This window comes from Colletotrichum chrysophilum (assembly GCF_026319265.1).
Source record: "Colletotrichum chrysophilum strain AFK26 chromosome Unknown scaffold_75, whole genome shotgun sequence".
Lineage (NCBI taxonomy): Eukaryota > Fungi > Ascomycota > Sordariomycetes > Glomerellales > Glomerellaceae > Colletotrichum > Colletotrichum chrysophilum.
In genome coordinates, this window is record NW_026517362.1 from 58024 (window position 1) to 72968 (window position 14945).

Consider the following 14945-nt stretch of genomic DNA (forward strand, 5'->3'; position numbering starts at 1 on the left):
AGGTTGTCAGAAATGGCGTAACTTTCATTGGTTCAATCTCCAGCTACTCCACATCAACTGAAGTTCGGTGAGGCTCGGTCAAAATTGTATCTTCATTATGCTCAAGACTAGTTGATCAGGTAACGCTTGGCATTCGGCTATGTCTGATGATCTCCCTTTGAGATATTAAAGTAGTGTAAAGCCCTGCGTCGACCGCGTTCCTGTTGTCCTCCAGCTGGTTGGCATCGCCTTTTTCGTCCGAGAGCTAGTATGCAGCCGACCGCCCCCTAACCATGCTGTGTGCGTAACGCCATGCTAAAGGATTAAATAAAAATACAACACAGAGGCAAACGCCTCTAACGAATTCCCAAAAATATTGTTGCGCTCACGGACATGGCTATTTTGGATCAGACGTGTCCATCTTGTCATATGCCGCCTGCATGGCCCTCTGCTCAACTTCGTCACCCTCAAGGGCAGCCACCCAGTCTCTGAGCTGGATGTTCTTCCCCTTCTCTTTGTCTTCACGCCAATTGCCAAGTCGGGCTCTACCCTCGACCGTGAGCGCGTGGTTCGCCGGGGCTGGAGGGCCCGAAGCAGCTGCACCGCCCGCCTTTCCGGGCGTGCCAAGTCTGGGGGTAGTAGCACCGCTACCTCCCGTCATCCACGAGTATGACTTGCCGCCTTTCTTCTTTCCAAATAGGGATCCCGTTTTGGGCATACCGACGAACATGCTGCTCGTAATGTTCTGATTGGCGTGACTGCTGGCCTCAGCCTTCTTGACCGCGTCAAGTTTCTTCTGCTCTTTCTTGGAAATTTGCTTCTCCGAGTCTGGTGCTGAGCCTCCAGGGGTTCCAGGCGCGACTGAGCCTGCGCGTGATGTCGTTGATCCGGCCTCCGCAGTGCCGTCTTTTCTGGCATTGCGTCTTCGCAGCCGTCTCTCCTCCCAGTCTCTCTCAGCCTTACCGACCTCTCTCACAGTGTGACTCATAGTGTTTGTAGCAGCGACCTTCTGAACCTTGTTAGGTTGACTTGAGTGGGCATCCTCGAGAGAACCTGGATAGAAAGTTAGCAAGGTATATACATGGCGAAGCCCGCAACAACTGACGCTTTTGAGGGCGAGGACTGGAGCCGTTTTCAGTCCCCGTCTGTTGCGTCGCGTCGACTTCCTGCGTCTCCATGGCACTCTTTAGGGGTGCGGCTGCTGTCTGCCACTCCTCAGGGACCTCGCCGTGTGACGACTTCTGACGGTTCTTGGCAATCCGGTTGCTATCCTCCATGAGCGTCCTAAGGCGTTGCTTGGTGGCGAGCGACAACAAAGCCAACTGGTCGACCAGATACGCCTCTTGAGGTATCCAGGTGCCAGTCGTGGTTACCATTGTGGCATCGGGCCCGGTCTTGGTGGAGACCGTGACAGATGGGTTGGGAAACTCCTCGGGCAACCGCATCCGCCCCATAGGCTGGTTGTTGTTCTTGATCTCCAAGTTGAGCGACAGTCCCTGCTCCTTCGCGAACTTCTCTGCCTTGCGGAAGATGATGGGGATTTGCAAGAATGCGTTGTTCAGCTCCATAGTTCTAGTAGTAGCCAAGCGCTTCGCAGATTCTTGCCATGCCTTTTCCGCCTCCTGCGCGACGAGCGCATTCTGTGTGGTTACTCCGGCCGGCTGAGCTGGCTGGTTCGCGGGGCCAGCACCGTAGAAGCTTCCCTTATTACCCGGAGGGTATGGGGCATAGCCGGTTCTCTGTCCATCAGGGACATAGAGGTCAGAGAGGTATTGTTCCTCGGCGCGAAGGTCGATGCCTGTTCCAGCAAGCGAATCGGTAGGATCGTAATCGTATTCCTTCTGAGGTCGGTCGGGAGGACGCGAGGGCGGACCCATAGCGCCGGGGGTAGGGGAGGGTTGCTGCATGGCGGGAGTGCCTGGTGTAGCGCCGAGAGTCAATTGCGCGTTGGTGTATGGTAGTGTTGGCGGTGCTGGAGGTTGAGGCGTGGTAACTTGAGGTTGAGGAGTCGGTCGCTGTTCGGGAAGGGCCAACGTGGGAGTGCTGTTGCCGTTTGCGTATGGGGTGGAGTAATTATTCGCAACGGACTGTTGTTGCGGTTGCGCCTGCTGCTGTGGCTGGGCGTTGGGGTAAATCGGCGAGCCTGCGGATGTCGCAGCTGTGGAAGGAGTAACGGGAGCGCCGGGACTCGCGGCGTAAGGCGAAGTAGAGTATGGAGATTCGGGTTGCGGTGTTGCGCCAGGAGAAAGTCGCGGTCGTTTGTTAGGAGGGAGCGCAAAGCCCGGTTGCGTCGCGGCGGGGGAAGGAGAGGGCTGGGGAGGCGAGAACGCTCTCTGGGGCATCTGGGGTTGCGGCTGCGCCATCTTTGCTGTTATTAAAAGAGATAGTGAGATAAAAATTTGGTCAGGTTGAAGTGTCGTTCAGAGGCGCTGCTCCGGTAATTCTGATAGCTCTGCAGGCCGAGAAGCCTAGCGATACCTCACGCGACTCTGCCCATCTGCTGGTTCGCTGTACTTGCGAGATAATCAAAATTCGACTTCGCGCGGGTCGGTCGATATGTTCGCTGCAGCTTGAGGTCGAATTTGACGTTGACGCGGTGTTCTGTGGTTGTGGTAGTTGGGTGACAATAGTCGTGATGGGTGGGTGATATGAGGAGGAAGGAGCTGTCGCCAAAAGGATCTGAGGACCGCGTGAATTTAAAGTCACGTGATGCTTCAGCCTGCTCCCCCGGTTTTGCGCTGCGGTCCGGGCGTCCAGGCAGGACCTATCGCTAGACGTCAGGCACCTTGGCCTCCAACTTTTTACGCGACAGCTGCCGCATGCGCGTCGTTCTCTCCCTCTGGCGCTCCACAACCTTGGCCTCCGTGTCTCTGTCGCGGGGAAACGTCAACGACGATTCATCGCGCACACTGCTTGAACCATTGCGAATGAACTAACTGTTTAGTGACAATCACCAGACACACTGGTGGACTTTCCCCGAATTGACGGCCGGACCGCTATCTCGGCCTTTCATTGACTAGTATGGCTGCGAAACGCAAGGCATCGGCCATGGCGGCCACCGTTGCCGACGAGCCAGTAGATCCTTCCGACGAGCTGATGTTTCTGTGCCTCGGAGGAGGAAACGAAGTCGGTCGGTCATGCCACATCATTCAATACAAGGGGAAGACGGTTATGGTACGCACAATCCCAATCGTTCTGCAGACAACTGCTCACATGCGCCACAGCTTGATGCAGGTCAGCATCCTGCCTACGATGGCCTCGCGGCGCTGCCCTTCTTCGACGACTTTGACCTCAGTACGGTCGACGTCCTCCTGATCAGCCAGTAAGCGCCCCCTCCTATATGCTGTTGGATCACAGGGCAAGGCGGTGAAACGACTTGGAACTATACGGGATCATGCCCAGGCTCGGGACAGCGTCGTCGATGACGATGGTGCCCCTGATGGAGCCTCTTGCTACGTCTCTATGCTATTTCATCATCTCTTGTACACAGAATAATACAAACTTCTTTCCCACCTGCCTTGCTCTGCCATCCTCGTCGTCGTGATAGCTCTCTAGGGGCTGGTAGTGTCCATCCACTCCTATTCAGAACACTAATGGCCCTATAGTTTCCACGTCGACCATGCGGCGTCCTTACCATATGTCCTCTCCAAGACGAACTTCAGGGGCCGCGTCTTCATGACCCATCCCACCAAGGCAATCTACAAATGGCTCATCCAAGACAGTGTTCGCGTCGGCAACACGTCCTCAAACCCGACCTCACAACCAGTCTACACCGAGGCAGACCATCTCAACACATTCCCGCAGATCGAAGCCATCGACTACCACACTACCCACACAATTTCCTCCATCCGCATCACCCCCTATCCAGCCGGCCATGTCCTCGGTGCAGCAATGTTCCTCATCGAGATCGCCGGCCTCAAGATCTTCTTCACGGGAGACTACTCCCGCGAGCAGGATCGTCATCTGGTCTCCGCCGAGGTTCCCAAGGGCGTCAAGATTGACGTCCTCATCACCGAATCGACATACGGTATCGCCTCCCACGTACCCCGTCTCGAGCGCGAACAGGCCCTGATGAAGTCAATCACCGGCATCCTCAACCGTGGCGGCCGCGTCCTGATGCCCGTATTCGCCCTCGGTCGCGCCCAGGAACTCCTTCTCATCCTCGACGAGTACTGGGGAAAGCATGGCGAGTATCAAAAGTTCCCGATCTACTACGCCTCAAACCTCGCCAGGAAGTGTATGGTGGTCTACCAAACCTACGTCGGCGCAATGAACGACAACATCAAGCGCCTCTTCCGCGAGCGTATGGCCGAGGCCGAAGCTTCCGGTGACGGGTCGGGCAAGGGCGGCCCCTGGGACTTCAAGTACATCCGCTCCCTCAAGAACCTCGATCGCTTTGACGACGTCGGCGGCTGCGTTATGCTCGCATCCCCGGGTATGCTGCAGAACGGCGTCAGTCGCGAGCTGCTCGAGCGGTGGGCGCCCAACGAGAAGAACGGCGTCATCATCACCGGTTACAGTGTCGAGGGCACCATGGCCAAGCAGATCATGCAGGAGCCCGACCAAATCCAGGCCGTCATGAGCCGAACCACCGCCGGCGCGCGACGCGGCCCCGGAGGAGAGAGCGAGAAGGTCTTCCTCCCTCGCCGGTGCAGCGTCGCCGAGTACTCCTTCGCCGCCCACGTCGACGGCACTGAGAACCGCGAGTTTATCGAAGAAGTGGCCGCCCCCGTCGTCATCCTCGTCCACGGCGAGCAGCACAACATGATGCGTCTCAAGTCCAAGCTTCTCTCCCTGAACGCGGGCAAGACGACAAAGGTCAAGGTTTTCAGCCCCAAGAACTGCGAGGAGCTCCGCATCCCCTTCAAGCAGGACAAGACGGCCAAGGTCGTCGGCAAGCTCGCAACCATCCCCCCACCCACCTCCCTCACACCCGCGCAGGAACAGCAGCAGCTCGTCACGGGCGTCCTCGTGCAAAACGACTTCAAGCTGTCCTTGATGGCCCCAGAGGACCTGCGCGAGTATGCAGGCCTGAACACGACGACCATCACCTGCAAGCAGCGCCTCCGTCTGACGGCCGCTGGCATTGACCTCGTCCGCTGGGGCTTGGAAGGCGTGTTCGGAAGTGTGGAGGAGCTGCCCGAGATGCGCAAGGGACACCCCGCGCACAAGGAATCCGTCAACGGCAACGGAGACGACACCAAGATGGAAGACGGCGAGCAGCAGGAGGAAGCAGACGAGGAGGTCGCGCGTCTGGTAGCAGCATACCTCGTAATGGGTTGCGTAGCGGTGCGCTATCGCAGTGACGGCGAGGTCGAGCTGGAGTGGGAGGGCAACATGCTCAACGACGGCATCGCCGATGCCGTAATGTCGTGCCTCTTTTCCATCGAAAGCAGTCCCGCCGCGGTAAAACGTACGTTTATCCCCCTTTTCTCGCCTTCTGTCTACCAATTACTAACACTACCTAAAAGGGTCTGCAAGCTCTCACACCCACGACCACGCGCCCCCTCCCCTCCCCAAGAACCCCCACGCAAACGTCCTCCCCGAACAACGCCTCGAGCGCTTCCTCATGTTCCTCGAGGCCCAGTTCGGCGCGGACAACGTCAACCCCGTCGCCGAACCCCGCCTGCCCGCCGAGGACCCCTCCTCCGACGCGCAACCCAAGAAACTCACGGCCGACGGCGAGAGCGACGGCTCCATGGACGTGTCCGAGGACGACGGCAGCGAGGCGGAGCAGGAGAAGAAGCTCGCGGCGCGGCGCAAGGCCGAGATTGAGCGCCTTCACAAGATCGGCATTCCCGTGCCCGGCGTGAAGGTCAAGGTGGACAAGATGGAGGCCGTGGTGTGGCTCGAGGATCTGGAGGTCGAGTGCAGTCACAAGGCGTTTGCCGATCGCGTGAGACGGGTTTGCGAGCACGCGGCTGAGGTGACGGCTCCTCTTTGGGGATAAGGGGATAAGGTGATAAGAATGTGGTTTCCACGGGAATTGATTTGGCTGTCTTTACGTTTGAAAACAAAAGGGCGTTTGCGCTTTGTATAATATAGTCACAAGTTTACGATGGCACCTGAACACTAGAGATGCTGAATAGTCCAGCACTGAGCCATGATACAATGAGACTGAAATCACACAAGATGGGGCCATTACCTTAAGCGAATTGGACTTGCACAACATTAGTCGTATCAATGCTATGCTTGACGGATTTATCAATCAAATACGATGCGGCAGCAGTCTTATGTGCCGAATGTCTAATGCATTGGGCTCCTTATGATACAATGGATAAGTTTACAATGAGCAAAATCAAATGCGATGCAATACCCTACAAGCAAGCACCCGGAGCTCTAATTAACCCAGGTACTCCTTCAGCTCTTCCGTCTCCTCTAACAAGGTGTTGAATGAGAACGGTGCGAAAGGCCAACCAGCGAACTCAGCAAACTTGGAGAAGGACTCGACCCATGCCAATCTGAGAGAGTGCAACATAGCACTGGTACCCTCCATCAGGACGAGAATGGCGATAGCTGGGACCTTGTTAGCAGGCGAAAAAGATGAAACGGATGGCGAACACTCACTAAGGAAGAACCACAGATAGAAACCGATGACAATGGCAATAACACCAAGGACACCAGTCATGGGCAGGACGTTGTTGAGAGTCATGTTCCAGAGCACAACACTGAGCTGCTGGTGGGCAAGCGACAGAGCCCAGAGACGGAGGTAGGAAGCCGTGTGGGAAACACAGTTCAAGCAGAATTCTACATGTGCCGTTAGCATTTTTCTTTCCAAGCAGCAAATGCGATTGACTTACCAATCGTGTGAATAACCTGGTGGATCATCACTTCACTGAACTCAAACTCCTCGTGCTCGCCATCGCCGTGCAGGTCCTGCGTGATCATACCAACGCCTTCGCCGTCTGATTCGAAGCTCGGGCGGCCGTTAAGCGGCTGCGCCTCGTCGTCGTCGTCGCCATCCAGAGCACTAACACGAGAGCTCTCGCCAATACCCCTATAGCCCTTGGCGCGAGCGTGGTTGTGCTCCCAGCGGAGCCAGAAAGGCTTCAGGAACAGGAGAATAGGAACTTGAATGAAAGCAAGCAGCAAAAGAACGACCTGGACGAAGCCCTGGCCGTTGTAAAGCTTCTCGGGGGTTGAACCGGGCGACAGGAACATGTAGATCAACATGTTCAACAGTCCAGGAGGACCCTCCGTGACCGAGGGGTCGTACCAATTGACGGTCCACTTGTAGATGATGCAAAGCACCAGGTAGCCGAAAATGGACTGGAAGAAAATCATGCCGGGAACGAAGTTGCCCCAGATATCGACCTTCTTGTTGAAGTGCTTAGCGTTGACGTAGGAGAAGATAAGAGAGTAGGTCATGTGCGCCCAACCGAGGACGATGGACATTTTCATCTTGTAACTGTTGCTGAAGAGGAGGTCGTTGTCGGTACCGTGCCATCTCCAGTCAAGACCGAAGGGGTAGCGGTAGCCCTTGTCGTTGAGCTTGCCAACAAGCGTTCTGGTCTCAGTGTAGTTGTCACCGGCGTCCCACTCCCAGGCGCTGTCGAACAGCGTCATAGACTTGGAGAAGATATCGTTGTAGATGAGACCAGTGAAGAGCGAGAAGAGACCCATGACCAGGGCGATGTATCTGCCGTAGTACATCATGGCAAACAACTCGAAGCTGACCTTCTTGAGAGGTTTCTCCCAGTAGATCATGGCGAGCGCAGCAAGCGTCATGATGACAGCGTGACCGAAATCACCGAACATGACGGCGAAGAGGAAGGGGAAGGTGACAATGACCGGGAGGGCCGGGTTGACCTCCTGGTAGGTGGGAGTACCGTAAGCGTTAACGATGGTCTGGAAAGCCTCGGTAAACTTGTTGGTCTTGATGTACGTAGGAGGGGTCTTGTTGGTGCGAATCTCGTTGATAATGGAGGGCACCGACAGGCCCGCACGGTTCGTGACGTCTTGCAGGGTCGAGCGAATTCGTGAGAGGTCGTTGGTCGGACACCAACCCTCAGCAATCAGCGTACGACGGGCACGGTCGTACGAGAACAGATTGAGCGTGTTGTAAACCGCCTTCTCCTTGGTGACCAAGACCATCCAGGCGGACAGTGCCTGGCTGATCTGCTGAAGCTCCGCGTTAAGAGTCTGCTGCGTGTTGCGAAGAACGTTCTGGACATCGTTAAGGCGAGCGTTAACCTCGTGGATCTGGTCGCGACGGAGATCGCTGTTCTCGTCGACGTTGTAGACCTCGGCACCCATGGACTCGGAAATCTTGCGAATCTTGGCGAGAATCTCCTTGCCGTGGGCGAAGATCACAAAGACGTTCTTGTTGATCTCCTCGTTGTTGGTCGGGTCGACGAGCGGCTCAGGGATCTCGGACTGGTTCATGTACAAGTTTCCACGGAGGGTTCTCCAGAGGATACGCTCGAAGGAGGCGACGCGGTCGCGGTTGATGACACCGGCAACGAAGCCAATGTTCATGCCGGAGAAGGAGCGCTCGACCTCGGGGGCCGAGTTGTGCTGCTCAACGTCCTGCAGCAGGGGGGCGTCATCGTTATCGGTGGACGCGCGGATCTCCTCAACGTTGCCGTGAGCTCTGTCGAAGAAGCCGCCAGCCTCACGGAGAACCCAGCGCCACTCGGTGAGCTCGACCTCGCGCTTCTTCAAGGTCTCGTAACTGTCATTGAGCTGGTAGACACGCTGCTCCAAGCCCTGGCTGCGCTCAGCCAGCTCGTCGATCTCCGAAGTAGAGGGATTGGCGAGGCGCTCCGCATCGACATCGAACTTGCGGAGAGGAATTCCGGCCTTCTCCATCTGAGCATAGAAGTATCCTGATGATATATGTTAGCTGGGGTCTCGATCGCGTTCGTTCCGGGTCGGGCGCGGCCTGGGGATTGATGACGTACGCAGCTGGCGTTCGACATTGTCGAGTCTTCGAATCTCTTGAGTGAAAGTGCGCTGGAAAGCGCTGACTTCGCCATTGAGCTGTGATGGGGTTTGATGGTTAGCTTCGATGACGCGGATGAGGCTCGGGGGCTGACGACATACATCGCGGAACTGGAGGAGACCAAGCTCTCCAAGTGCAGTGACAACCTCGCGACCTATTTCGTTGGAAATGTACAGCTGCACCATACTCATGTTCGCCGAGCGAAACATGGTATCCTGTGCCGGAGCCATCTTGATGGTGTGGCGGGAGCTCCGAAGCCGTAAGTGGGTGGTTGAGTTCAAGCTTGACGATAGCAAGGGCCAAACACGGAGCTGCCAAGTTGATGTCGTTGCCTCCAAGGGGAATGGGGCTGAGCTGGACACCGGAGCGAGGTTGTTCCGAACTGAGATAGACGAGATGTGGCGCGAACTGAAGGTGGGTCGTGGCGGTGCACTTTCCAAAGAAATATTTTTGGCGATTATCCACTGCAAATTCTCTCAGAACCCTTCCCTCAACAACAACACGAACAGTGATCGCGAACTGTCAGCTGCTTGCTGCCCCCTCGGCGCAATCGATGTTCTTAATTCTGGAAGTCGAAGAGAATCAATTTCTCTGCGCTGTAATGTCGCGCTGTCCTACGTTGTATCTGAAGGACTTGCCAGCGCAGCGCTTATCGCGATTGACAGAGCTCTTGTTCTCTAACCACATGCTTCGTGAACTAATCCCGATTATCACAGTAATGGCGCTTTCGAAGCTTTGTCGGCACCTCAATGGTCGAACAAAGTCAATATGACGCCTAGAGCAAACCCCATATACTCTGCCAAGAGTAGTCTACGTCGTGTTACAAAGTCTTAGCCTTGCAATTAAGATCTTTGCGTCAAATCAAACGAGATACATTCCATCACTGTAGAAGCAATTTTTCTTTTTGCAGAGCCATTCATTATTTTCTAAAATCTCTCCTCGATTCGGGCGGGGTATGTGACCCTTGCTTGGTATCAAAGCTCCTTCTTCTCCTGCTGCGCGGAGGCAGCAGACTCTGACTTCGCGTTTGTGGCTCCGGCGGGTACCTTGACCTTTGCCTTGCCCTGCTGCTGCTGGCCCTGCTTGGCCTTCAGAACGAGCCCCAAAATCGACGTGATCAGCTCCGTGAGGAGGGTGACCATGCCGTTGCACGCCAACTGCCACGACACGATGCTCACGCTGCCCATCGGTGCCTTGGGGAAGGACATGAGCCACTCCGCGTAGTACGGAAACCATCCGTAAGGCAGCCAGAACATGGGCTCCTTGGAGTACCAGAAGGGCAAGCCATATTGGGGAACCTTCGTGACGAGGAGTCGGAAGCCGGTGAGGTAAGTGTCGAACTTGGATTTCGCTCCTTCTTGGGATTGCTCTGTGACAAAATACGTGCGTCAGTGACTACTTTGCAAAGTCGGAGACGCATCTGTATCCGGAGGAAGCGGGGGAGGGCCACGTACTGCTCTTCTCGAGCTGGTCCAACAACTTGTCGTGCGTCCGGCGCAGCTTCGCCCACTTGGCGAACTCGTCCTGGCTGCTAGTCGCATTCAGCTCCTTTCGCACTTTCAGGAACTCTGCCTGTAGCTGTCGGTGCTGCTTCGCCGTCTTGGACGTCGAAACGGGGAGGTAGTTGAGCAACGTCCAGAGCTGGCCAGCGGTCAGTCATGGTCGATCTTTCCGCGACCGGAGCGGCCGTCAAAGCATAAAATGAGACACGAAGGGGGAGAGGGGAAAGATACTCACCAAGCTATTGATGGTGGCAGCTCCAATGGAGTTGACCAAGTGGGAGACCACCTCCAGCACGAAGATGATGACGAGCAGGGAAGGCATTTTGTCGAAAGGTCGGCGGCGCTTGAAAGATTCAGAAACTCGCAAGCGGTCGGTTGCTTATCGGCACATGCTGCGCTGGGGGAGTTTGCGTTGGGCGAGGCTGGTCGATTATTGCAAACGGTGTGTGACGACTTTCCGGAGAAGCCCTTTAGCGGGAGGAAAACGTGGTCCTATGTCATTGCCCCGCTAAAAGCATAGCGGGTTGGCCCAACCATCGAGGTAGCCAATCATCTCCACCACCTTCCTACCTCACCTGGTGCATTCCTCGCAACAAGACAACAACGGCATCAACGCCTAGATCAGCAACTGCATAGTTTCGAGGCTTTCACTTGCATCTGTGGTACTGCGGATATTCGAGAGTTGCTGTTGCATGTGCTTTGTTGCGTGTCATCCCAGACATGCCGTGAGTCAGGCCAGTCACCGCCAACGCCAATGCAATGTCGAGAGCACTGGACAAACATGTCATCGCGGCCTTGAAACAAGGCGATCACCAAAAGATCTTCAACGAAATCGCCGGCCTCTTTGAAAATCCGCACGACGAGCGTCTTCTTGAAATCGAGATCCTAGGCCGCAGCCACCCCATCAGCCCGGAAGAGAACTTCCTAAGAGACGATAACGCCGTCGCCGTTCCCAAACTTCGACTGGTCCAAGCCTTCGTCGTCGCGCGGCAGATTCTGCAGAATAATCTGGCCGATGGCACTGTGGGAGCTGGAAAGCTGCGGCTAGCGACAGGCGCTTTGCTTCTCATGGATCCCGAGCACCTGACGGCTGCCAACACCAGGAAACGTCTTCTCTGGAGCGAGATGTCTGCAGGAGGCGATGTGAGATCGGCATTGATGCAGGAGAAATGGTTTGTTGACAGCTTGCTCACCAGCCGACTTCACCGGCACACAAAGTCACCGACGCTATGGAGTCATCGGCGATGGCTGCTTGAGCGTTTCCGTGAACTGGGACTGCCCGTTGCCATCCAACAGGATGTCGAAGCAGTCATCATGATAGCGGGTGAAAGACACCCACGAAATTACTACGCCTGGGGCCATGCACGATGGTTGACGAAAACTTTCGAAACTGCTTTCAGCAGTGAGGATATCTTCCCGCTCATTCAGAGTGTCAAAAGGTGGTCCTTTAGACACCACACAGACATCTCCGGATGGTCGTTCCTTGCTCATCTCTTGGTTGAGAGCCGGAGCAACTTTGATAATCAAGTCTTCTCATCGGTGTTCAAAGAGACACTTGACCTGGCCGAGTCTTTGCGGTGGGAGAACGAGTCAGTATGGTGGTTTCTGCGCACCACGGCATCCAACACAGCAATGGGGCAGGCTGGCCTAGAAAAGTTTGTCAACGTCCAGGAGAAGCTCTCTGCTGCTGCACCTGTAGACTCTACGGGATTTCGAGTCTTGTCAGCGGCCCGGAAGTGGTGCGATATGTATGGCCCTCATGGCGACGGAGTTATTCCGAGCGCATTAGAACAAAGCTATAAGATTGAAGCTTAAAAACCTCGAATCGCGTGGGTGGCGCTTGCGGCGTTGCCGTTTGAACTGGGAGGCTATTTTGAGGACCCTTGAACCTCATTTGCTTGATGTCGTTCTGGGTTGAGCCCTGAAATTGGTCCCATCGCGTTGGCGGAATACGAGCGAGCCTCGCGACGTTCAAGCGCAAAAAGACACGGCAGAAATGCTCACATTTTCAAGGAATTCCCTGCACCGCAGATGGGAAAGCCGCGTGCAGTCACATTCTTGCTCGCGAATTATGACATCTGCTGCTCAAATTGTCGATAGACTGGCCTTGCTCACGACCGTGGCGCAGCGGTCGTCGTGCATACCTCGGTTTAATTGATGCATTCCTCAGCAAGCCACCCCCAGGATGGTCGGTCGTCGGTGATAAGAGGCTGAAACTTTTTGGCGATGGGCCCCTGTCCATCATGTCCACAAATGGACGCCCCTGCTTCTCTGTCGAAGTCAGCAGCGCGCGAAAAGAATCGGATCTGCGGACAGTGTGATGTGGTCGTGGAACCGCCAGCGGAGGGCAAGGACCCCGGATGGACGGCGCCCAAGGCCTCCGTCATTCTCAACTTTATACGCAGCAAAATGATGTAGTCGATGGGCATGACATCTGCAAATACCCATATGAAGGCTTTGCAAGCCCTCGGCCGTTATTCAAGGCGACAGATAGCATTGGCTTGTTAGTGCATCGGCCTGCAACGAGCCGGCTGGGCTGTCGTTTGTGCAGCGCCATGTTCGGGTCAGGAAGACGCCGGCCGAACAAACGGCTGGGGGATGAGGCATTTGCGACGGCGTTGGAAAGGCCTCGCCAGCCTCGAGGCTGTGGGCGGCCTTGTGACGAGAACCAAACGGCTTAGTGGCGGGGATAGCTGTCAGTTGTAAGATTGACCAGAGGAAATCTTTGGCGCAAGAGGAAAAGGCTGGGAATCGTGTAATTAGCAGTAGGGCTCAGGTGGCTCGAGGCAGATTGAACCCTGGGGGCCAGCGGCGCAGGGTCGACAAGACTGATGGTTTTCACAGCAAATCGAGCCTCTACCACCAATGTCCCCTCTTTTGCGTATGATTGAGTTGGTCGATCTTCTGCCAAACCCCAGACACAAACGCTTCAATGTCGGGCCAATGCAGGCTGAATCAGCTGGGGGCCCTAGAGGATGGAGAGTGGATGCGGAAGTCGAGAGTCGAGGAAGATGAGAGGTGACGAGCGAACGGCCGAAATAGCGAGTCTAGACGACCAGGGAGAAGATGGAGGAGGAGCAGCGGTGGGAGGTAGCGAATGGCTCGAGCGATGAGCAGCAGTGCCAAATCGTAGCCAGTGAGCACAGAGCAGTGGACGACTCGACCTCGAGGAGAGAATTTCCCGAGTATCCATCAGGCGGCAAGGGATTGAAGGGAGATCCAAATGACATGGAAGCACGAGCCAGGCTCAGCGCCCGCCGTCCGTGGGATCGTTTGGTCTGGTTGACGTGGTTATGAGCGGAAAGCAATAGGCCTTGGCCGAGTCCGCCGAGAAATGATGCACGTTCCCGGAGGAGGAGACTATGTTGACAAAGGGTTCGAGATTGCATGCAGCGGCGATGGTACTCGAGGAGTCGAGAGTTGTAGACATGGAACCGACGGTAGGTAAGTTGCGGCTTGCTGTTGAAGTTTCCGAACCCACGGGCAAGGCTTCTGGCTCTCAGCGGGATTGCGAGTGTGAGACAAACGCGCACAGGTTGCGCAGTGTCGAAGTCAATGGGGGAGGTCTCAAATGAGCCGTCGTCCGGTCTGGCTACCAGGGTCGACCTGGAGAAGAAAGCTTGGGAAGGATAGGCGTGGTTGCTTGGGCTGGAGGCGATGGCCCGAAGCAGTATGGAGGGGACATTGGAAGTGGAGAGTCTTTAGAGCAGCGCTCCCTTGCAGCTTGTTTTCCTAGCGCTAAAGCAGGCAAGGCGGCTTTTTCGGTGGCTGCGGCTAGCAGTGAATTGGCTTTCTCTCGCTCGTCGTTTGCCCACGGTAACGGTCAGAGTGCGAGGGAAGAGGCAATTAATCGGTTGGGGCCACGAGGTTGTGGCTTGCTGAGAGTACGTGAACGGCATCGCGAGGAGACGGCCACCTGTATGCCGGGAGTCGAGGCTGAGGGCGATGAGACACGATTGCCGGGCTCGAATATTCGAAGAAGGCCGGGACGTATTGCAGCCGCATGCGAAGGGTTCAGTCGAGTTGCAATTGACTGGCGGGATGATAAGGAAGCACGGCAGCCGAAAGCTTGCGGTCCGTGGGAGCCCGTAGAAAGAATGGGTGATGAGCGGGTGCCCCTGAAGGCAGCGTCCCAAAGAGGAAGGGAGTTGATGTTCGCCAAGGGGGAGCTACGCGTAAAACAGCCCGCCAATCAGGACGGGAGGGGCAAGTGCGGGTTGTCAGTTCATCCCATCACGGGTCCGTCTGTTTTGCATGAAACGTTCAGGCGTTGAACGGCAGCAAAACGCGCTGAACGAGCTTGTCTGCCAGTGAATAAGGTAGCCGCGAAGAGTGACTGTCAGCGCTGTCAGGTCCTTCCCGGTTGACCCGTTGACAGCAGTGTCCAAAGTCTGTCGTACCTGTGAGGTAGGTTGGTGGTGTGTGGTCTGTTCCCTGGGAAGAGATACGTGCATGAAGCCACGGACCAGGCGTCCCCCACCACGGACGCGACCCAGCAGATGCCAGGGCTGTCATTGGTG

The 14945-nt window shown here is 55.9% G+C and overlaps 5 protein-coding genes across 5 annotated transcripts; 2 read left to right on the forward strand and 3 right to left on the reverse strand.

The window, feature by feature from the left end:
* Positions 1-376: 376 nt before the first annotated feature.
* On the reverse strand, positions 377-2342 carry COL26b_008502 (uncharacterized protein; the record flags this gene model as incomplete). Its single annotated transcript, XM_053181260.1, has 2 exons — positions 377-1032; positions 1085-2342. The coding sequence occupies 2 exons, from the start codon at positions 2340-2342 to the stop codon at positions 377-379; spliced, it is 1914 nt and encodes a 637-aa protein (XP_053034764.1).
* A 658-nt stretch (positions 2343-3000) lies between these two features.
* On the forward strand, positions 3001-5929 carry YSH1 (endoribonuclease ysh1; the record flags this gene model as incomplete). The annotated part of the gene is made up of 4 exons (XM_053181261.1): positions 3001-3153; positions 3204-3301; positions 3585-5392; positions 5451-5929. The coding sequence occupies 4 exons, from the start codon at positions 3001-3003 to the stop codon at positions 5927-5929; spliced, it is 2538 nt and encodes an 845-aa protein (XP_053034765.1).
* Positions 5930-6322: 393 nt separating this feature from the next.
* VPH1 (H(+)-transporting V0 sector ATPase subunit a) lies at positions 6323-9153 on the reverse strand (the record flags this gene model as incomplete). The annotated part of the gene is made up of 5 exons (XM_053181262.1): positions 6323-6495; positions 6547-6726; positions 6780-8807; positions 8883-8961; positions 9025-9153. 5 exons carry the CDS (start codon positions 9151-9153, stop codon positions 6323-6325), a joined length of 2589 nt encoding a protein of 862 aa, XP_053034766.1.
* A 744-nt stretch (positions 9154-9897) lies between these two features.
* On the reverse strand, positions 9898-10747 carry GET1 (GET complex subunit get1; the record flags this gene model as incomplete). Its single annotated transcript, XM_053181263.1, has 3 exons — positions 9898-10292; positions 10378-10564; positions 10661-10747. 3 exons carry the CDS (start codon positions 10745-10747, stop codon positions 9898-9900), a joined length of 669 nt encoding a protein of 222 aa, XP_053034767.1.
* Positions 10748-11184: 437 nt separating this feature from the next.
* Positions 11185-11743, forward strand: COL26b_008506 (uncharacterized protein; the record flags this gene model as incomplete). Its single annotated transcript, XM_053181264.1, has 2 exons — positions 11185-11597; positions 11722-11743. The coding sequence occupies 2 exons, from the start codon at positions 11185-11187 to the stop codon at positions 11741-11743; spliced, it is 435 nt and encodes a 144-aa protein (XP_053034768.1).
* Between the last annotated feature and the right edge of the window lie 3202 nt (positions 11744-14945).